The 21907-nt window shown below is 50.6% G+C and overlaps 2 protein-coding genes across 19 annotated transcripts in view; one reads left to right on the top strand and one right to left on the bottom strand.

Moving 5' to 3' along the window:
• Nucleotides 1-21907, top strand: part of CFAP92 (cilia and flagella associated protein 92 (putative)) — a 121005-nt gene that overhangs the window by 4260 nt on the left and 94838 nt on the right. The gene's annotated exons all lie outside the window — the stretch shown is intronic.
• Nucleotides 1-21907, bottom strand: part of EFCC1 (EF-hand and coiled-coil domain containing 1) — a 40137-nt gene that overhangs the window by 15187 nt on the left and 3043 nt on the right. Inside the window, exons 3-4 of one of the 3 annotated variants that reach the window (XM_057301891.2) lie at nt 19752-19818; nt 13126-13272 (exon numbers count right to left, since the gene is read on the bottom strand). The exons of the other annotated variants lie outside the window; for them this stretch is intronic. Coding sequence (XP_057157874.1) covers nt 13126-13272; nt 19752-19818 — 214 coding nt within the window. Of the gene's footprint in view, nt 1-13125; nt 13273-19751; nt 19819-21907 lie in introns of those variants that run through there. 3 annotated transcript variants of the gene reach the window in all.

Raw genomic sequence — 21907 nt, 5'->3', positions numbered from 1 at the left:
AGAGCTGGAGGAAGCTGCTGGAGCCGCACCGCGGGAGAGGTGGGGTCTGCACTCAGGCGGGAGGCTCCAGGCCCACATGCCAGGCACAAGGGAAGCTTGGAAGGCAGGCTCTGGAATGACCCGGCCCAGCTGCCGTTGTCAGTGGGTGACTCCAGGTCACAGGCAGTGAAGCTGGGAAGAGAACAGAGCCATCTGGAGAGCAGGACAGATGAGGACACTCTTTGGAATTTTCCAAGAAGTAAAATGTGGCTACAGAGAAATGGAACAAGTGCTTCCTCAGGGAGCCCTGGGGTGTGCTACTGTTGTCTAGTGACCAGTATTCAACTGCTTCTCCCATTGCCCCTCTCTCTGCTGGATTATTCAGCAGATCAGCCACCCCTCATCACACTCACATGCTATAATAGCTCCACCTTCAAACAAGCAAATACACAAAACATCCTCTGACCATATGACTTTCCCAGCTACCACCCTTACTCTGCCCTACTTGACAGAAAACTTGAAAGCACTGTGCCTACTACACATGCTGCCCCAATCATGTCTTGGTCCCCGTCACATCACCCACGGCACTGGGCTGCCAAGCCCAATGGCCAGTTCTCAGCATGCATTTGACTTGGCCTAAAGAGAAAGGATTGGACATCAGATTCCTCCCTCGCTTACACACTCTTCCCGCAGCTTCCGGGAGACTGCTCTCCTCTGGGATTCCTCCTGCCTCCCTGGCACTCTTCGCCATTTTGCCTCTCCGTCCCGACCCCTAATGCCGGTGAGCCCTGGGACGCCCTCTGAGGACCTCTTCTCTCCTCAGTGTGCACTCGCTCTAGGAGGAGTCTCAGCCAACGCCATGGCTTTGCGTGCCCATGACTTCCTACTTCTTATCTCCAGCTCTGGCCTCTCTCTTGAACCTTGGGCTCAGATCCAGTTCCTGACAAGCGCCCCAACTTAACTGTGGCACCTCTATTTGGATGTCCCACAGGCTTCTCACAGCCTCTCATGCCACCTGGACTTGTCCTGGTCTTCCTCCATCTGCTCCTCCCTCCCTCAGTGAAGTGTGCTATCACCCACTTGACCACCCAAAGAGTGGCCGCTGGGTTTGGCTCCAGCAAGTAGTGCCCAGAAAATCCTCCTGGTTCTTCGTTCTCCCACCCCAACAAAAATGTCACTTTCTCAGAACTCACCTCTCCCTCTGCTATGGTTTGAATGTGTCCCCCAAAGTTCACGTGTTGGAAACCTAATCCCCAATGCAACAGTGTAGAGAGGTGGGGCCTTGAAGAGGTGATCAGGCCATGAGAGCTCTGCCCTCACAAGTGGATCCACACCATTACTGCAGGAGTGGGCTCCAGATACAGGAATGCGTTTGTCTCCCTTTCTCCCTCTTTTGCTCTTCCACCTTCTTCCCTGGAACGGTGCACCAAGAAGCCTATGGCCAGATGTGACATGCCCTTTACTTCCCAGCCTCCAGAACCCTTAGCTAAATTTCTGTTTTTTTCTTTCTTTTTTTTTTTTTTTTTTTGCGATGGAGTCTTGCTCTGTCACCCAGGCTGGAGTGCAGTGGTGCAATCTCGGCTCACTGCAACCTCTGCCTCTCAGGTTCAAGTGATTCTCCTGCCTCAGCCTCCCGAGTAGCTGGGACTACAGGTGTGTGCAACCATGCCTGGCTAATTTTGTATTTTTAGTAGAGAAAGGGTTTTACCATGTTGGCCAGGCGGGTCTTGAACTCCTGGCCTCAAGTGATCTGCCTGACTCGGCTTTCCAAAGGTGCTGGGATTACAGGTGTGAGCCACTGGACCCAGCCCCAAATTTCTTTTCTTTATATATTACCCAGTCTGTGGTATTCTGTTACAGCAGAACAAATAAATATGAATAAGACACCTCTCCTGGCTCCTAGAGCCCTCGTGTGGTGTGTTATGGTGTTTCTCTCTCACCAGACTGGGATTTCCTTGAGGACAGTTAGCACAGGGACTGAGTGGCCCAATGAAGGTTTGTCAAATGAATGAATGGGATTTAGGGGTGGAAGTGCAAGGAAAGGCCAGGCCAGGGACAAGACCAGAGCCTGGGTAAGCATCCAGTTTACTCCTATCACCTATTCACCTGCTCTTGGATTGTTCCAGAAAGGACAGAGAAGGAAGAGCACTAGATCTGGAGCCACAAGACATGGGTTGAGTCCTACCATTCCCAGTTCCTATCAGCTTTGTCCTGTGGAATGGGGCTAAGCCCTCTGTACACCTCAGAGAGGGGTGGACCCTACGTGATAGGATAATGCAGATTCCTAAGCTGCAGACATTTTTGGTCATTTGTCCTTTTATTTACTAATACATACTTTATGTAGTAGTAAATATTATAACCAATAATGAAAACCCAGCATCTCTTGCCATAAATAGTAACCATTGTTAAATTTAAGAATCAAGAGGTGGCCAGGTGCAGTGGCTCATGCCTGTAATCCCAGCACTTTGGGAGGCCGAGGCGGGTGGATCATGAGGTCAGGAGGTCGAGACCATCCTGGCTAACATGGTGAAACCCCGTCTCTACTAAAAATAAAAAACAAAATTAGCCAGGCATCGTGGCGGGCGCCTGTAGTCCCAGCTACTCGGGAGGCTGAGGCAGGAGAATGGCGTGAACCCAGGAGGCAGAGCTTGCAGTGAGCCAAGATCGCACCACTGCACTCTAGCCTGCCCTCTAGCCTGGGTGACTGAGCAAGACTCAAGACTCTGTCTCAAAAAAAAAAAAAAAAGAAGCAAGAGGCCATTAGCCTGAGGCTGTCTCTGTACTTTGAGTGATGATCTGAAGCCGAACTTAGTATGTGAAGAAATCAAACTCTAATTTAGAAGCATATATTTGTAACAAATAGCAGGCTGAGCTCCCCAAACCTCTGCTGGCCCTGACAGCTGCCCAATTCATGACTTGTTCTTTACTCAGATAAACTCTGTTAAATTTAATATGTCTAAAGTTTTCCTTTTAACACCCTAAAAATACATAAAGCAAGAATGAAACACAGTTAGTCAGTTCTAGCTAGATCTTATTTTCTGTCTGCCTCTGAACCCGAGGCTGTTCTCTGTCCATTCAAGAGAGGCTAGCAACTGTGAGGAGAAGTTGGAGACTTCTCAGCTCCAAACCACAGCTTGGGAACTAGTGCTGGAAAAGTATGGCAAAGGCCCAACCTCCCTGCCCTGTGCTTTCCGGCCTGCGACTCCCACATTCACCCCTGCCTGCCGCACTTCTGGGCCACTGTCTTTCGGGAGCCATGGGGGAAATGGTCTGGGGGCCTTCTGTGAGCTGCAGAGACACTTGTCACTCAACAGGCATTACTGAAGCACCTCTGTCAGGGCTCCAGGCAGTTCTGGGGAAAGGCAGGCCCCAGTAGCCACCCACCCTCCCCTCACACCCTCACTTCCTGGCAGACCCCAGAGTCCTTGTGTGCGGTTGGGTGTTCCCTCCAGCTGGCCACATCTGCACAGCACCAGGAGGCCGGGTGAGCCTCTGATGTCTTCCTCCTGCTGGAGGCTGATGGCCACATCTGGCCGCCAGCCCAGGGGCTTATACAATCTGACAAGGGCCAGATGTTGCTCTTCCTCCCTTCCGCTGTCCTGGCCACTCCTGGCTCCTGGCTCCAGATCTTCATGTAACAGACCCCTCCTTCAGTTCTGTGATGCAAAGAGGTGGATCTGAGGAGCCGCAAACCTGGGTTCCATCCTCAGGACTGTGGCTTTGCTGTGTGACCTGCACAACTCCCTCCCCGTCTCTGAGCCTCTATTTCATTTTCCTCATTGATTAATCAGTCAACACTGCTGGGGACTCTGTGCTAGCTGGGCCTGGGGGTCCTATGAGGATGAAATGAAATGACATGGTCCTTCTAAACTTTGTGGAGCTCCTGCCCCTGGTAATATTTGAGAGAATTTTAGGTGGCACTCAGATGAATGGCTAGGAGTGTGTGCACGTGTTGTAAACAGCTAAGCATTTATTTTAATGTGTACTAAAAAAGTTAATGAGCACATCAAACAATCTTAGTTTTACATTTATGACAGTGATATAACTTCCTTTTAAAATTATCCAAGTAAACAAGTGAGCCAATTTAAGGAAAAATATTAGTTAAATAATACAGGTTCTATATAGATATGACAAAAAAATGACATTGATCCTAGGAGATCTGAAGCTTGGTAAATGCTTAGACACCAGCACACGGTGAGTTCTGGGTGCTGTGAGAGCAGAGCTCTGCGCCTGCCCCAGCCACCTCTGCCCCTCACAGCAGAGCACCCCGACCCTAACACACTGACGCCCTCTTTCTACAATGGCCCTGTGCTATTCCAAAATGAGCTGAATACATAATATGCCCTATTTTCAGATGTACTTCAAAAAAAAATTAATGTGATGCCCTAATGGTAATTTAAAAGATAAAGAAAAGGAAAGGAGTTTTATGATACACATTTCAATATGTAAATACTCACAAACAATGAAATTTTCAGACACTTTAACCTGTCTGTGATGGATACATTTGAATTTAAGAGGGGCAAGGTAACATTCAACTGAATGTTGTTGATAATCCTTCCCTATATTTGGCATTTTAAAATACCCAGATTGATAGATGGATTGATAAATAGACGGATACCCACGCAGACTCACAGGAGTACAAGCATAAGGACTGCCAGTGTTTTTTGTTTGTTTGTTTGTTTTTTGAGACGGAGTTTCGATCTTGTTGCCCAGGCTGGAGTGCAATGGCATGATCTAGTCTCACCACAACCTCCGCCTCCCGGGTTCAAGCGATTCTCCTGCCTGAGCCTCCCCAGTAGCTGGGACTACAGGCCAGGCATTCCCTGCCAGCAGCTTAGGCACCATGAGTGTTGTCACTGTCTTTGATGTGCCTCTGAAATGATGAGCAACTCTTGGAAAATGCCAAACAAAACAAAGTGTGACCTTCCCTCAACTCACACAGCATCGGATTCTTGGAAAACCCTTTGTATATTAAAACCTTGTGGAAAACCCTGTGTTTATATATAAGACAGAGGTGGGCTCCAGTCTCAGATCATCATGATGAAAGTGAGGTTTGCGCAGCATGAATGTCCAGCAGGACACATGGAGCTCATGTGGGGTTTGGGGTGATGCTTGGTCATACAGGATCTGCCCAGAGGCTTGTTTCCCTGGCAGGGCCCCTCATGTGTCAGGAGCACCACCCTTCCAGTCATTGAGGCAAACCCTCCTCCCCACGAATTTCCAGAAAGTCCCGGGGGAGATACTGCTCCCAAGGAGATGCCCTGTTCCAGACCCCTCCCAGCTCTCATGAGGCCTTACATCCCACTGGCCACGGCAGCCTCACCCTGGGACTACGAGGTGCCCACCCCTGTGGGTTTGGACTTGGAGGCTGCCAGGTCAGCACACTGGACCATGCCCCAGCCTTCAGAAGGGTGGTGTCCAGGGTTCCCGTCTGCAAGTGCCCAGGCAGCCTGTAACCTTCCTGGCTCCCTCCCCTGGAGCCTCTGGGCTCACAGAGCCTTTTAAGAAGGGTATCTGGCCTGTGTCTGTTTAATCCTGGGCCAGCCACTCCAATAAGCGTGCCTTACCAAGTCTTTCACCTCTTTGAGACTCAACTTCCCCATCATTTTATTATTTATTTATTGAGACAGTGTGTTACTCTGTTGCCCAGGCTGGAATGCAGTGGCGTGATCTCAGCTCACTGCAGCCTCAACCTCCCAGGCTCAAGTGATCCTCCCACCTCAGCCTCCTCAGTAGCTGGGACCACAGGTGCAGGCCACCATGCTCAGCCAATTTTTTTATTTTTTGTAGAGATGGAGTCTCACTATGTTGCCCAGGTTGATCTTGAACTCCTGGGCTCAAGTGATTCACCCATCTTGGCCTCCCAAAATGCTGGGATTACAGGCGTGGGCCATCTGTCCAGCCTTCCGAATCTTTTAAATGGGAGTAAGTCACCCAAGCTCATAGGGTGCAAGTCAGGGCTAAATTAGGGATGTATGTGCCTGGCACAGAGTAGGCACTTAACAAATATTAACTCCCACACTCTGTTTACGGCTTCCTGCTTGTTCATCTTTCCTTTTCCGTTTCTCATTTTACCCCCTAAAACCTCAAATAAATGCATAAATTTCTGCAGTGGTGTCCTAGTGTTTTAATCTGGCCTGCATCGTCCAATATGGTAACCACAGTCACATGTAGCTATTTAAATTTAATCAGGCTGGTTGCGATGGCTCATACCTGTAATCCCAGCACTTTGGGAGGCTGAGGTAGGTGGATCACCTGAGGTCAGGAGTTCGAGACCAGCCTGGCCAACATGGTGAAAACCTGTCTCTACTAAAAATACAAAAATTAGCCGGGCGTGGTGGTGGGTACCTATAGTCCCAGCTACTTGGGAGGCTGAGGCAGGAGAATTGCTTGAATCTGGGAGGTGGAGGTTGCAGTGAGCTGAGATCATACCATTGCACTCCAGCCTGGGCAACAAGAGCGAAACTCAGTCTCAAAAAAAAAAAAAGTAAATTTAATCAAAGTTAAATAAAACTAAGAATTCAGTTCCTCAGTTACGCTAGCTACATCAAGTGCTCAGTAGCTACCTGTGGCTCACAGCTACCAGTGAAGCCAGAAAGCGTTTCCATCATCTCATAAAGTCCAGTTGGACAGTGCTGATCTACAACTTATATTAAAAGTTAAATAGTTTACAGTCATTTTTCCCAGAACTGTAGTTCTCTCTTGTTTGTACTACAATTATATGAATCTAGAATGTGACTGTTTATATAAACACAAAATATATACAAGTGAGGGTCCTGCTGCGGTCTCACATCCTCAAAGGAATTATTGGACTGATGAGCAAACCACTAAGACAAACACTGATGAGTGGACTGACTGGGCTTCTAAATCCCACGTGAGTGAAGGTAGCCAGCCCTCGCTAAACCTAAATCTACCCAGGACAAACTTAAAGCTGGGTCCCTGTCTTCATCACCCAAAAGGGTAGACTCCAGGTGGACTGAACACCTAAAAGATACAATTAAAACAAAAGAATATCCAGCAGAATACCCTTGCGACCTAGGAACGGAGGACCACTCAAGAATTCAAAGGCAAAAGTCATAAAGCCAAAAGAATTTGGTGAACCTGATTACATCAAAGAACACACTGGGGCCAGCTGGCATCACTTGGTCAAATCATGTATGTGTCTCCACAAGACCCAGCAACCCCTCTCCTGGGACAGTTCTCACAGCAGGCTGCTGCACGGTGGTGTGGGGGAGGACACGCACTTGGTGTCATCTGGAGTGGCAGGCAGTTGGAGGCAGCCTAGTGTCCACCCCTGGGAGTGGATGGAGGAGTTTGCAGAGGGGAAAAGCAGCCAGAAGATGCACTCGCAGAACAACATTTGGGGTGGGAACTCCAGCACCGAGTGGGGAGTCAGAGGCACAGTGAGACATGTGCCACAACGCCACCAATGGGGTGCAAACAGACCTGAAAGACTCACTTCGCAAGAACACATCCCAACAAGAAGATACAGAGAAATCACCGGGCAGGGACTGCCTGAAGGGCAGGAAGGCATGTGGGAACAAGAGGTGAGAGAGTCCATCCCTGCCCCTGCCCAGTCCCCTGCTCAGAATACATGAGGAATCCCAAGGTTGGAATTGCTGGTCACCAATGACCAGCACATTGTCATTTGACTCAGGGCTGGCATACTTATGCCGTAAAGGGCCAGAGAGTAAATACTTCAGGCTTTGAAGCCCATGAGGTTGTTGTCAGAGCTACTCCACTCTGCACAGGAGCAGTCCCAGAAAATATGTAAACAAGTGGACATGGCTGTGTTCCAATAAAACTTTATTCATCGACACTAAAATTTGAATTTTATGAAATTTTCATATGTCATGAAATATCCCTTTTTTAGTTTTTTCCTAGCCATTTAAAAATGTAAAAACTATTCTTAGTTTGTGGATTGTATAAAAATAAGGGTGGGGCTGGACTGGCCCACAGGCTGTAGTTTGCTAACCCCGGATTTAACTGATGACTTCTGCTCCCTATGGAGACAATTTAGTCCAAGGCAAACATGTTTAATGAGCCTGGAGAACTGAGGTCTCATCTTTACTCCCAAGGCCAGCCAGCACCTCTGGATTTCCTAAGAGAACTAATCCTATTAGGTTATAGAATAATTGAAACCAAGCATCTGGCTGGGGATAAAAAGACCACCCTGAGGGGCACAGGGACCTTCTTGTATGGCCAGGACTGCATACTATATGGTAGCCAGGAGGGAGGGCTGTTATTTTCTTGCTTCAATGAGCAGCATTGATTTCTGTTGTTTGCAGCCATAACTCCCTGGCTGGTACGGCCTTGAGGAACTCACTTCACTTCTCTGAGGTTAACTTTCTTTCCAGTGAAATGTCTGCCTCACGGGGGTGGGCAGAATGTCTAGGAATGGGCCCCCAAGTTCCACACCCTAATTCTCAAAGCCTGTGAGTGAAGTGAGCCTGTCACTCAGAGATGGCATGACGTTCTATGGCACAGCTGACCAGAAGACAGGGGATTATCCCTGTCTAATCACACAAGTCCCTTGAAATGCAGATAGCTTTCTGGGCTGGTGTAGAAGAGGCTGTGAGAGAGATGTGAAGTGTGAGAAGGACATGGGGCAGGTCGTTGCTGGCTGGAAGATGAAAGCAATGTGGGTGAAGGAATGCAGAGAGCAACCCCAGCTGACAGCTGGTAAGGAAATAGGGCCTCGGTCCCACGGCCAAAAGGAGCTGGATTCTGCCAACACTGGAATGGGCTTTCCCAGGGGGTCCAGACCCGGCCAAGGGTGCCTTGCTTTCGGCCTTGTGCGAGCTTGTGCAGAGAAGCCCGCCACGCCCGCCTGGACTTCCGGCCTACGGAATTATGAGGTCACAGGTGGGTGTTGTTTCAAGTCACTAAGAGTGTGGTGATCGGCTATGGTTGTGATAGAAACCAAATTCAGCCATCCAAACAACCCCACCCCATCTGCTGTCAGCTCAACCCCGACTGTGGCCTTGTGCTCCCAGAGAGACTTGACTGGCCTGAGCCAATCATGAAGCCGCCTTCACGAAGCCTCAATCATGAAGCTTCCTTCAGATTGGTTTAGAAACAGGCATGTGATGCAATTCTGGCCTAAGAGAGGTGAGGGGAAGTCTGCCAGGAGGACCCGTGGATATGGCAGTGATGCCTGAGGCCATGGCAGCTCTCTTGCAAACATGAGGGGTCCTTGCTGACAGGCCAAAATGACAAGCTGAGGAAAACAGAGTGGAAGATGAATCAGGTCCTTGAAAACTTTACTGAACTGCCAAGGAACTGCTCTCCCCTGGACTTCTCACATGAGATAATAAATGTCCTTGTGGTTTAAGCCATTCTGAGTTGGGTTTTATGTTCTTGCAGCATAAAGCATCATCACTGATAAACCACTCACAGCACTGCTTGGGAGTGCAATAAGGTTGTACAGATAAAGTCCTTAGTGCAGTGCCTCACACCCAGTGAGTGCTCAAAAATGTTAGCTTTTGTTCCTTAATCAATGCCGCCCCCTCCTGCCTCAGGCCCTGTACGAGTCAGGGTTTGACCAGAGAAGTGGGGCCAGTGTGTGGAATCCATCTACAGCCATGCCTGCAGCTGTAGCTCTGTCTCCAGGGCTTTATGACAAGCAGGTGGCCTGTGTGATCACGGGGGCTGGCTAAATGAGTCTGGAATCCACAGAAGGGAAGCTGGCAGGCAGGTGGAGCTCACGGGCACAGCTTATGGGCTTCCCCAGAGGCTCTAGACACGGGCATGCCCATGAGCTCCACCTGCCTGCCAGCTTCCCTTTTGTGGACTTCAGGCTTGCTTAGCCAGCCCCCACAATCACACAGCCCACTTCCTTGTCATAAAGTTCTTCATAAAGAGCTACAGCTTGTAGGCCTGGCTGTAGATGGATTCCACACCCTTCTGTCCACAGGTGGAACTTCTCTTTCACATAGAAGCCTGTTTGGCTCTTGAAGCCCACCCAGACCAGCCAGGATAATGTCCCTTACCTAAAGTCAACTGATGACAGACTTTAATCCATATGCAAAATACCTGTACAGCAACTGTAGCTTAGTGTTTGACCGGTTAACTTGCTGTAACCAAGGGAGCGGTCAAGGCATCACATCAAAGCCAGGGGGATGCATCAAAAGCCCATTACACCGCCTGGGCTCAGTTTATTCTGGAATAGATGAAAAATGTCACTGCTGTCTTTTTCTCTCTGCTTCCTATGCTCTGAGCCGCTCAGTGACTCAGCAAGTCTCAGGAAGCTGCAGAGCTGACAGGTCCCCCAGAACCCAGCCAGGCTACTTTGGGCCATCAGGCCACGGCCACGCTGCAGCACCTACTCTGGGAGGTCCTGGAGGTTTGCACACAGCGGCTTCCTTTGCTGCATGGCGTTTCCTGAGTGAAGCAGCCTTACAGGAAACAGAGAGCAACATGTGAAAACAAGAGAACAACAGCAGGAAGAACAGCTTGGGGTAGGGGGGCGGGATGCAGCAGAGGAAGGGCGGAAAATAAATCACAAGGGGTGCGGGGGACAGTCCTCAGGGGTCCTCTGTGACTCCTCTCTGGTCCCTACCTGAATTCGGGAACCCCCCCAACTTTACTGAGCAGGGGATGGCGGTGGGACGGGTGCAACAGGAGTGTGCGAGCAAACACGGACACTCAGCTCTCGGGGGCGCCGTGCAGGGTGTCAGCCTGGGCTGGGTGACTTCTAAGGCCCTGCCAGCCCAAGCTGCTGACTTGGTTCTTTAATTCACCGAAGGATGAAGTATTGAGCCAGCCACTGTCCTTAGCAATGGCATGGCCCCTGACCTCACAGAGCTTACCCCGCAAACTCCCCCCCGAAGGAGCAGACCTCAATGAAGTCATCACAAAAATGCATGAAGGACAGAAAAGTCCAGGGGCCGTGAAAGACGTTAGGAAGAGGCTGTAGATGGAGGTGGGGCCTCCCTAAAGAGTTGGGGTCTGGCAAGACCTGAAGGGTGAATGTGGATTGGTCAGGAGTAGGCTTGGGGATGGTGGAGGGAGCCGTATGCCCAAAGGGCCTGAGAAGGGGAGCCCTGGAGGGTCAGTGTGGCTGCAGGAGAGGATGGGAAAGGGCCTGGTCACTCACGGTCATGATGGTCACCAGAGGAGGTCACAGGAGAGTTGTGAGTGGGCAAGCCCGAGGTGGGATCTGGGTGTTGAAAAGATTAACCTGATGCTGTGTGGTCCGTGGTTCTGATGGAGCTGGGACACCAGTCAGGAGGCTAGGACAGCTGTCCAGGAGTGGTGCTGGGGCTGGGCTGGGTGGTGGGTGCAACTGGAGAGTAGCAGGTGGGTCTGAGCCACTTGTTGCTGAGACTTAGCAGGACTCCGTGTGTACAGGTGAGGAGGGCTCTTCACGTGCTCCTCCTCACTGGCCCCTCCTCACTGGCCCCTCCACATCCAGGCTGGCTCCAACCTGCTCGTCCCCGTGCAGGCAGTGCAGACAAGCCAAGCTTGTGCCCAGCCCTGTGATTTTGCTATGGGGGTCACCTCTGCCCTGGATCGCACAAGTCATGGCCCCACCTTGCCACTCAGGCCTCAATTCCAGGGTCACATCTCAGAGAAGTCTCCTGTGATGGGCTGGTTGTGTCTCCCCAATTCATATGTTGATGCCCAGACCCCCAGAGTTCCTCATAATGTGATCTTATTTGGCGATGGGACCTTTAATTAGGTAGTCAAGTTAAAATGAGGTCTTTAGGGTGGGCCCTAATCCAGTCTGACTGGTGTCCTTCTAAGAAGAGGGGATTAGGACAGAAATACACACAGAAGGAAGACCACTTGAGGATACAGGGAGAAGGTGGCCCTGTCTGCCAGCCCAGGAGAGAGGCCGCAGGAGAAGCCAACGCTGCGACGCCGCACTCTGGTCAGCCTCCAGAGCTGTGGGAGACAAATGCCTGTTGTTGAAGCTCCTGGTCTGTGGGGCTTGTCACAGCAGCCCGAGCTGACTCACACTCCCTGACCCTCCCCTCGTCCACCCGCTTAGTTACTGGTTGTCAACAGTGTAACGCACTGAGAGTCGGTCCACGAGGGCAGGGTCTCTGCCTCTTCCCAGCTGCCTCCCTCATGCCCAGGACAGCATGGGCCCTCTCTAGGCACTTGACAGAATTTGGTTGAATGAAGAAAAGCCAATGGTTATTTCTGACAGAAAATCATGAAGAGGCAAAATGAAGAGCCTGAAGACTCTGTCTGCCCCTTCCTGGGTCTCTGACTTTGGGTGGCTCCAGGCTTCTCCAGTCACCTCGGTCCTCTCCGGAAAAGCCCCCACCCCCAACTCAGAGCACATTCTGACAGTCGCTCCTGCCCCTGCCTAGTCACAAAGAAGCCACCGCCCTTCCTTGGCCAGGTCCTCTGCCCGGCTCAGGGGGACTGGGTGCCGTCATTGCCCACAAGTAGCCCCCCATCCAGCCCCCTGACTACTGTTCTTTGGAGAACGGACTCCTCCATTTCTCTTGGCCCATGTGTCGGGCAGGGCCAATGGCGGGAATGTTTTAGCCAGGTCTAACTAATCAGAGTGGCAGTGATTGGTCCAGAGTACTCACATGACCCTAGGCTGGCCAGTCAGCATGCTCCATTTCCCTGGTACCAGTGACTGGTTCCAGGATGGGCGTGGCCTATGTTGGAACTACTGGGAAAGAGAAAGTGTTTCTGTTGGGGGTGATTGGGAGGATAGGAGCTAATCCTGATGATGATGGTAGCTGTCTTGCTACCTTATGGGAAGAATGTCTGAAATCAGAGCCAACTAGGAGAAAGACAAGATAAAGGATAGAAAGAAAGAGATTCCAGGTAGCATGACTTGAGCTCCTGGATCTAGCCATGCCTGAAGCTATATACGCTTGAGATTTTTAGTTGATAAATAAGTGCCGTTCCTACTTTTCTTTTGGCCTAAGGCAGTGAGAGTGGTTTTAGTCATTAGCAACTAAAAAATCCAATATAATATAGAACCCTCTCCATCCAAAGGAAGCATACTTTTATTTTTTGTCATTTTTTTCTACACAAGACCACTTTGACTGTCTATATCCAAGGCTGTACCGTCAAAACAATCTGGCGATCATGATGCCCACCCCCTTGTGTCCTCCAGAGCTCACCCGGCTTGGGTCTGCAGAACCATGTATACCACCCCTGACTTAGGCCAGGTCATGTGAAAGTCCTGACACTGGCACGTCTGGAGCTACAGGACAAGCCAGGCCTCCACCCAGGAACTGGCCTCTTCTTCCAATGTCTCCTTGTGGGTAAATAGCATATCCTTATGTGAGAAGAGATTCTCTCTTTGGATGAGACCACCTTAAATAAGGAAAACCATCCATGCGCCAGGCCCTTTGACTTTCTGGAAAACTGCTACACTACATACAAAATGCCCAATGCCCGCTCTTCCACCTTCTCTGTGCCTGGTGCTGAGCTGTAGCCTTTATGTTTCTTGAATTTTCACTTCTAAGGGGAAGTTCATGAGGTGGACATTGATTGTTTTCTGTCTAACCTGCATCCTTTTCTGTCTCCTGGTAACAGCACCAACCTTCGTTTTGGGAGTTGTCCCACTTCTATGGCCACCCAACTCTTGGCCCACTTCAGGGTTGAGTGTGTGCCCTGGTCCGGGCCAACAGGACTATCCTAGTAGCCTGGTCCTGGTCTCGGCCTGGAGGTGGGGCTGTGACCCAGGCTGGGCCAATCCACGTTCTTTCCTAGGACTTTATCTACAGGTGCTGGGAAGCAGAATGTTGGGTCACAGAATTTGGAAAGTCATGAATCTGGGGTCCCTGCAGCCATGTTCCCAGCTATGTGGAGCAGGAGCGAGTAGAACCAGGCAGGGACAAGCAGAGATACAGGTGGATGGAGAGTGCTGGAGGCACAGGGGTCGAAAGCTCATCCGAGGAGTGTGTAGCAAACGCAGGCACACCCCAGGGCCAGCTGACAATGACATTTAAGGAGGGCTTATTATGTGCCAGGCATCATTCTAAATGCTTTCTATTATCTCATTAGATTCTTACCCTGTGCGGTAGGTACTAAAACTAACCTATTCTCCAGATGAGAAAACTGAGGCACAAGCAAGTTGAGCTGAAGCTTCCTAAGAAGCATCAAGACACCAAAGAAAATGTGCAACATACATAGGTTAGCAGATGAGGCAGGTCATGGCCAAGGGTGACTGGTCTGGCACTTCAGGCCACCCCATGTCCTTTGTGGCTGCCTTAGGCCTGAAAAGGCTGAAGCTTATTTCCAACCCACCTGTGGGAAGTAGCAGAAAGAGCTACAGACTCGTGGACTGAATCCAGCCTGGCTGTGCCCCTGATTTACTGGGTGAGCCTGGGCAGATTACCATCCCTGTCTAGGCTCCTTCCTTCTCTGAAGGATGCATTTATTGCACATATTAGCTTGTGCAGTCAAGGCCCCTCTCTCTGGGAGGGGTGCAAAGCCTCAGGCTCGAGAGAGGGTGTATCTCTGAGCTGTCAGCCCAAAGTGTGGGCCCAGGCTCTGTCCGAGAAGTGCAGCTGGGGGCATGTATTTGAATGAGGGCAGGTTTCTCTGGGGACACCACTGATCAGCCACCTCGACAGAGAGCCCACGGCTCCTCCTCCTCTGCCTCCTTGCTTTTCAAGGCCTGCCCCTTTGTGATCCTGCCCTGGACAGGCCTTGCTTTTCTGGATAGACAAGAATGAGTGTCCCTGCTTCATTCTTTTTTTTTTTTTTTTTTTTTTTGAGACGGAGTCTTGCTCTGTCACCCAGGCTGCAGTACAGTGGCACAATCTTGGCTCACTACAACCTCCACCTTCTGGGTTCAAGCAATTCTCCTGCCTCAGCTTCCCAAGTAGCTGGGATTATAGGCACGTGCCAGGACACCTGGCTAATTTGTGTATTTTTAGTAGAGATGGGGTTTCACCATGTTGGCCTGGCTGGTCTTGAACTCCTGACCTCAGGTGATCCACCCACTTCGGCCTCCCAAAGTGTTGGGATTACAGGCATGAGCCACCACACCCTGTCCAATAAGTTCCAATATTTATTAAGCCTTTCATTATTATAGGCACTTTCAACACAACAGCAAGTTGAATCTTCAAATACTCCATGAAGTGGGTATTATTATTATTATTATTCTCATCTCATTTTACAGATGAGCTGAGGCTCACAGAGGTGAGAATGGCTTGCTGCAGGTCACACTCCCAGAGCTCCACCACCACGCTGCCTCCCCCATCACACTCAATGTTTATGCCAAGACAGAATCCCATACCCACTTTACAGCAGAGGAAACTGAGACTCACAGAAGTGAAGGGAACAGCTCTAGCTCCTACCACACATGTTGAAGAGCCAGGAATCAAAGCCAGGTTGGGCTGGGCCTTCTGAGCCTAGGCCCCCACCCACCAAGCCCCCTGTGCATCCTGAGGGCCTGGGGCATGCAGTGGGTGCCTGAGTGGGTCTGCCTCTTTGTGAGCCTGAGTATTGTTCCTGGAGGAGGAAAGGCCTCTTTTCTCACCAAAGCCACCCACACACCCACCTCCAAGGACGATGGAATCCGAGGCCTCCCAGCTCCAGATGGTGCCCCATGCCCCCTCTGCTCGCCCCCACTCATCCGCCTCCCTCCCACCCTGGACCCGCTGACTTTGGCCCACCCAAAGGCTGCCAGGTCAGGCCAGGCAGCAGCAATGGGGCAGAAGAAAGGAGGTAGCCCTCAGATGGCCTCATCTTTGTGTCCCCTCCACGGTGGCCAGCCAATTGCCGTCCCTCCTCCCTCCCTCTCCCACCCCCTTTCCTCCATCCCAGCCTTTTCACCCTCCCCCAACAACAAAGCCAGAGGCCAGGCTGCCAGGCCTCTCCTCCCTGTTCCAGCTGAGCTGAGCTGGCTCTCTGTCTTTTCTGTCTTTTTGAGCACCAGCCCCTGCCCAGTGGTGCTGGCCCTAGGCTGCCTGCCCTGCCCAGGTGTCCTGAAGGCCCCATCAAGGGGACTCAGCTGCTCCTTGGCTTCAGAGCAGGGTAGGGGGCCAGGCCAGGCAACTGGCTGAGATACGGGCGGTTTCAAAAGGACGAGATGTCACAAACCCACCAGAGACCTTCTACTGAGGACTGAAGGGGGACCCCTCAAGGCAGGACAAGGCCACTGGACCACTTAGGGGTCTCCTTGTGCTGAAGTCCCAGGCGTTATGCCCTTTCTTCCAGTTTTGAGGACAGCATCCACTCCCATGCCCGCTGGTCCATTCGTGTATCCACACACATCTTACTGTGTGCCAAGGCTGGGCTGGGTGCTAGGCCACAGAAGTGCCAAGCCCTTGTGCTCCCTCAGGAGGGCTCCCAGCTACGGACAGAACCTGGGGATAACAATCTTTTTCTGTCCACCCTCCCCAGTGAGCCCTGAATCACCTGGATGGGCACAGGTTGGCGAGGTTACAGAGTCCCCCCGAAACCACTCCCAAAGCACCCAGCATCCAGGAAAAGCTGACCTCCAGACAAGCCTGCTCTGTGTCTAACCAGGTTTCCTCCTGGGGCTTCAGAGTTCACAGTCTTGAGCTGCCACAGGTGGGCTATTCTACCCAGACAAGAAAAGGATTGGGCTGCGAGCTCCAGAGAGGGGCAAAGGGGTGTGTTCCTTGAATGTGTCTGGGGTACAGTGCCCCTTGATTCTCTTGGGAGGATCTCATTTCCAGAGTTCAATGGGCCTTGCTCTCACTCCAGTGGTGGGTATGTGACTAAGGTTTGGCCAGTCAGAGCATCAAATTGTCCTGGCCCCTGTGATGAATTCAGGGATGAACATGTTTCCAAGTTGGCTGAATGGGGCCCAGTTCCAGGACTTCAGTGGGATGGTTCAGATGACAGATGGTCTTTCTACTGGACTGAGCTTTGGGGATATTAGCCTGGCACCCCAAGGGCTACTGGGGGAGAGAATTTGCCAGAGAGTAAAGCAGAACTTCAGTATATCGTGGTAACACTACGTGAGTACCTGAATCCAGCCATGTCTGAAGCTGGACATGCCTACACTTTTCAGTTCTAAGAACTAACTTCCTTTTCACCTAGGTCAGTTTGCATTAGGCTTTCTGGCATTCACCCAGGAGACCTGGATGATAGAAAGGAAGAAAAGAGAGAGAAAACAGAGGAGAGAAGAAAGGTGGAGAGTGGTTGGAACTAAGTTGGGAGAAGTGCCACTGAAACACCTTGGTTGGGCAGGGATTGAATGACATTTTATGAATGGTGATGTCAAATTTTCCACATGAAGCTGTTTGCATTACTGCAACAGATTCCCGCCCCGCCCCCCACCCCGCCAATAATCAGTAATGTCTACTATGCATAAAAATGTGTGTGGGGATGGACTATTTTGTGGGATTTGAAGAATAAGGAGCTGAGTTTCTCATCTCAGACAAGGTCGTGTGAGTGGAGACCAGCTGTGGGAAAGCAGGATCAGAGGCTGATGTGGCTGCGAGGGGACCAGGAGCCTCTTAGGAGGACTGCGCACCTCAGCAGGCAGGGGCTGGGCCAGGGAGTACCTGAGTCTTCCCCAGCTCTAGGAGGCCCGAAGATGCCTTTTGACACCTGGGAGGCTTCTATTTCACCTGCAACTCCTACAACTCTAAAAGCAGCAGGAGCTCCTTTGTGGCCCCTCAGCACATGGCACACCTGTGCCCTAACATGTCTACTGCCATTTCTGTGACCCAAGGATTGTGGCACGGGGATTGGTCCACAGAACGTGCTTAGAAAATACTGTTGAATGAATTAAATAAATGTCTCCAATTGCTTACATATTTATTGTCCATCCTGTTAGGCTGCTGGTCAAGATGGTGGTTTGGGGTGCTATGGGAAGCCCCTCTTCCATCTACAAATATGTTGAAATGCTGGACAAAATAGAACTATTTAAAAGAATATAGAGCCAAAGTCAAAATCAAGAAGAGGAGACCTCCAACTTGTGTGGAAAGCAGGAGATGGAGCTGAAACGCCCATGGAGGGATTAGGGACAGGAGACCTTGCATAGTGAGTTACAGAAGGAGACTCCCTGCATGAGGCCAGGGGCCAGCAAGGGCTGTCTTATCCATGAACAAAGATGAAAAATATTCCACCTATTGGTCTTGGGGTTTTGTTCCCAGGTATGGGACTCAATCTCTCACTACCTGTGCAGCTAGGAAACTCCACGCTAAGTATCAAAATTAAAAACTGGTCTAGAATCAGGGCCTGGTGGAGGCAGATGGAAAACTGCTCTGAAGGGAACTCTACAGCCAGTTCTATGTGTGACTCTCAAGGATCATGGCCCTGCCAAAGACGGCTCACAGCCCAAAATGACAGTGCCTGCCAAGAATGCCTCATCGTGACAAAGACAGCAGGTGTAAAACATCTCAGGAAGCTCAGATATTACAGCAATCCACAAGAGACTTTAAAATTAGTATGGTTGAATGCTACAGAGATAAAGGATTAGACAGAACCTACAACACAAGGACTGATAAGGATGAAAAAGAAAGTACAGGTCTGAAAAAGAACTCAATAGAAGCCCTAACATGAACAATAGAGTCATCAAGATCCCATTTTAGGAAAGTGGCAGCACAGTTTGACTCAAAGTTAGGAAATTCAACGCAGTCTGAATTCAGCTGAGTTTGGGTATGTGACTTTAGTAAAACCACTCCCAACCCCAAGGGTCTATTTCCTTATTTGAAACATCCGACATAATACCAACCTTAGAGGGAAGATGAGAAGATCAGCATGAGTCAGTATCTGTGAAAGTGCTTTGAACACTGGGAGATGCTGGAAAAGTGTTTGTTGGGTCATTTATTCTAACCAAATGGCTTCAAGCTGTCATTCTCAGGGGGAGTTCAGTCATTGCTCTGTTTTCCCCCCAAAGACACATCTGCAGAGCACCTGGAGACATTCCAGAGTGATGTCACTTAAGAGGGTGTGATGGGGCTCTACTGTTTGGGGCATGGGGCCCTTTCCTCCCGGTAATTCCTCTAGAATGCAGCCCTCTAGGCCAACTGCAGAGGAGGGGGCTGATTCAGCTCAATAGTCACGGACATCTGAGCTTCTGGCACTTGAAAAGCAAAAGCAGAGGTGAATTGTAGCCTACAGTCCCTCCCCAGCCAGTAAAATGTCCGGCCGACGTTTCTGGGGTAGGAGAATCCAGAAGGATTTGTGCATACTACCAAACCCAACTTGAGCTTGTGGTTGGGGCCATCAGGCTGGGCTGTGAGTCCTGCCCTTGCCACTGAGTCGCTGTGCCACACTGGACAGCTGCTTCCTCTCTGGTCTTGGTTTTCTCGTCTGTGAAATGCTGACAGTAACACTTTTCTTTTAGACTAGAGGCCCCATGAGCTTACATGAAAAAGTGCCTGGTATGCAGTTGATGCTCAATAAATGCCCATGGCTATTCTGTCTCCTCTCCTTTTCCTTCTTTTCAGAGTGAGAGCTTTGGGGCAGGTCAGTCCACAAACCAGCAAACTTTGACCACAGAAAATGGGCAGAGGAGGTCAGCCTCCCGGGCAAGGTAGGGTTGAAGGCATGTTTCTAGAGGGGCAGAGAAATTAGTGACACAGCCATCTGCCTAATCACCGTGTGCCCTTCACATAGCATCACTCATTCTCTGGTCCTCAATTTCCTCATCACTAGGTGTTTTCTTCAAAGCCTCTGCAATAGCTGCTCCTCCTTCTTCCTTACTAACAGAACCCCACTTTTGGCCGGGCACAGTGGCTCACACCTGTAATCCCAGCACTTTGGGAGGCCGAGGCAGGCAGATCACCTGAGGTCAGGTGTTTGAGACCAGACTGGCCAATATGGTGAAACCCCATCTCTACTAAAAATACAAAAATTACCCAGGCGTGGTGGCATGCATCTTTAATCCCAGCTATGGGGAGGCTGAGGCAGGAGAATCTTTTGAACCTGGGAGGCAGAGATTGCAGTGAGCCAAGATCGCACCATTGCACTCCAGCCTGGGTGACAGAGCAAGACTGTCTCAAAAAACAAACAAATGAACAAAAAACAGAACCCCAGTTTTGTTTGGGACTGACTAACAGGACTAGCCTTGCAGGTTTCTTCTTATGCCCGATCAGCAGATGCAAGGTCTGGAGGCACAGCAGCCATCGTGTAACCGTGAATCGAAGCACACAGGCAGTGGGGCCAGGCTGATTTGACTTTCCTACTTTCTGGCTGTGTGGCCTTGGGTACATTACTTAACTTCTCAGTGCCTCATTTCTCACAATCTGTAAACTGGGGATAAAACGTCTACCTTGTACAACCTTATGGGGACTAAATGGTGCATTGGCTATGAATCCATTTTTTCTATTGTAAAGGGCTATGCCAATGTTTGTAGTCACTTGTAGCATTCTGCTATAGAGGACTAGTTGTGATTTTAGAAATAAACAAAGAAGAGCCCCTTTATTTCTCCTCTTGGATAAAGTTCCAAGGCTGGATGTGGGCCTCAAGCCAACCAGCCCTGCTCTTTAGCCATCAGCTATGCAAACAGGAAGTGGCTCTCCAAACACTGCATGCTGCAGGAGGCTGGCCCAGAGTCTGCCTCTTTGGAGGCCTCCCTCTAGCCCCATGCCTTACCATCTCCCAACTGTGAGCTTCTCAGATGTCCAGTAGGTTCAAGGCCACCCCTTCTGGCTGCTCCACCCCCAGCCTGGGCTAGACCACCTTCCTCTCAGGATCAGGGATGGCAGGAGCCCCTCACTGGGCTCTGCACTGTCTCCTGCTCTCCCCATCTGCCCATCTCTTTGTCACATTGTAGCCATGGTAACTTTTTATTGAAATCTGCTTCTGTCACCTCCTTACTTAAAACTTTTCCATGGTTTCATGTTCTTTCTCTTAAGGGAAAAACTGAAATCCTTGCTGCCACCTTCCAGGCCCTAAATGGGCCTCCCTTCAGCTCTACCCCTCCAGCCACTCTGGCCTCCTTTTAGTTTTTGAATGGTCCCTTCTGCCCTAGGGCTTTGCCCGTACTGTTCCAATTTTCTAGAATGGAATGTTCTCTCTTCTCCTCTCTCCATCTGGCCCGGTAACATCCTATCCTCAAGTGTCACTTCTTTGGGGGCAGGCTGATGAGTGTCCCCCACCTCCTGCCTGCTGCCACGCATCTGTTCCTGTGAAGGTCTCACCTGCTCACAGGTGGCTGCTCAGGGCAGGGAATTCAGTCTGTCCTAGTCACGTGGTCACATCCCTGATGCCTGGGATGGCCCCTGGCACACAGAAAGTGCTCAGCAAATGTGTAGTCAGGCCGGCTAGCAGGCAGGGGTGACTTGTGATTTGAAAGGGAGAGAGGCTCTGTCTACCAAGCATCTACCATGTGCCAGGCAGGACCTCATGGCCTCTTCACAGCCACTCCCACAGGCAGGGACCCCAATCTGTGTTCCACCCAAGAGGAAGCAGGGTCTGTGAGGGGTGGTGACTTGCCCACACTCACACATCTGCCAAAAGCCCTGCCAAGATTTGAACCTGGGTCCCAAGTCCAGCTTCCTGCCCTGGTGGAGCTAGCACAGGCAGTCATTACACACCTGTTTCCTCATCTACAGAGTGGAAACATAGCAGTACCCACCTCACAGGGCAGCTGTGAGGCTTAAATGAGTTAAGCCACATAAAGTACTTAGCTCAAGGCCTGGCAAACAGCGAGTGCTTAGTAACTGTAAGCTATTATCATTATGATCGAATCCAGGAACAAATAAGAATGAGCACATTCAACTGCAATCTATGATAAACAAATAGAGGGTGTTTGTGGATGAACAGGAGGATGGATGGACGGCTGGCTGGCTGGGTGGGTGGGGGGATGGATGGATGATGGATGGGTGGGTGGGTGAGTGGATGGGTGGGTGAGTGAGTGGATGGATGAATAGATGGATGGACGGGTGGGTAGGTGAGTGGATAGGTGGATGGATGAATGGGTGAGTGGATGGATGGGTGAGTGGATGGATGGGTGGGTGGGGTGGGTGAGTGGATGGACAAATGGATGGATGGATGGGTGGGTGTGTGGGGT

The sequence above is a fragment of the Pan paniscus genome, chromosome 2 (assembly GCF_029289425.2).
Source record: "Pan paniscus chromosome 2, NHGRI_mPanPan1-v2.0_pri, whole genome shotgun sequence".
Taxonomy (NCBI): Eukaryota; Metazoa; Chordata; class Mammalia; order Primates; family Hominidae; genus Pan; species Pan paniscus.
Note: the sequence above shows the minus strand (reverse complement) of the source record. Positions and strands in the feature narration are given on the sequence as shown.